This window comes from Crocuta crocuta, unplaced genomic scaffold (assembly GCF_008692635.1).
Source record: "Crocuta crocuta isolate KB4526 unplaced genomic scaffold, BGI_CrCroc_1.0 scaffold443, whole genome shotgun sequence".
NCBI classification, from domain to species: Eukaryota; Metazoa; Chordata; class Mammalia; order Carnivora; family Hyaenidae; genus Crocuta; species Crocuta crocuta.
Genome location: NW_027529446.1, coordinates 800,917 through 801,765, shown reverse-complemented (window position 1 = coordinate 801,765; position 849 = coordinate 800,917). Strand labels below are relative to the sequence as shown.

Sequence of the window (849 nt, the reverse complement as noted above, 5' to 3'; positions counted from 1 at the left end):
CGGCCCCCGGTGGGTGCCCGCCCCTCCCTGCCTTCTGCATCCCTGCGGAGACCCCGGGGCTTTTCCAACGGCCGCACTGCATGCTGGGCTCGCAGAGGGGTGGGTCCGCTTCAGCAGCCTCCGCCAGGACCGCCCGGGCGGGTCAGGTAACACCTGGCGCTTCTGTCATAAAGTGACTGCCATCAGCTGCAAAAACTGGGAACCTCACACTCTGCGCCCTGTTTTCAAGGGTCACCCGCGACCTGTGCCTGCATTCAGTGGCTGTTTCCTGAGCATCTACCACACGTCATCACGTGTCGGTGGCCACCGCTGTCCCCATCCGCCAAGACCACGTTCCCACGGGCCTCGGGCTGCACAGGGTACAGAGGGCGCAGCAGCCGCGGCGGCCCCGCCACTCACCGGCCCCCTCGGCGCCGCCGCCCGCCTGCAGCCAGTCCCAGCAGGTCTCGCAGTAGGCCCGGATCTGCTCCAGCACGTGCAGGACGCGCATCTCCTTGCGCGCCAGGCCCTGGTCGGGCTGCGAGAAGACAATGTTGTGCAGCGCCGCGTTGGCGCGCATGCGTGCGTCCTTGGCTCCCGGCGCCCCGGGGGCTCCGCTGCGACCCCCGGCGCCAGCCTCGGTGCCGTGCAGGATCTGCAGCAGCAGCGGCAGGCACCCCGAGCGGCGCATGGCCACGCAGCTCTCCGGCGAGCTGGACATCGCCAGCAGGGTGCGCGCCGTGTCCTCTTGGTCCCGCGTTGCCAGCATGGACAGCAGCCAGAAGACCACCTCCACCTACGGGGGCCGGGGTCACGGGAGGTGGGTGGCGAACCGCGCCCCGCTCACCTGCCCCCCCCCCCCCCCCCCCC

At 70.9% G+C, this 849-nt stretch overlaps 1 protein-coding gene across 1 annotated transcript in view; it reads right to left on the bottom strand.

Moving 5' to 3' along the window:
- The window catches only part of APC2 (APC regulator of Wnt signaling pathway 2), a 17,660-nt gene that overhangs the window by 13,464 nt on the left and 3,347 nt on the right, over nucleotides 1-849 (bottom strand). Inside the window, 1 exon segment of the mRNA XM_077760603.1 lies at nucleotides 388-775. Coding sequence (XP_077616729.1) covers nucleotides 388-775 — 388 coding nt within the window.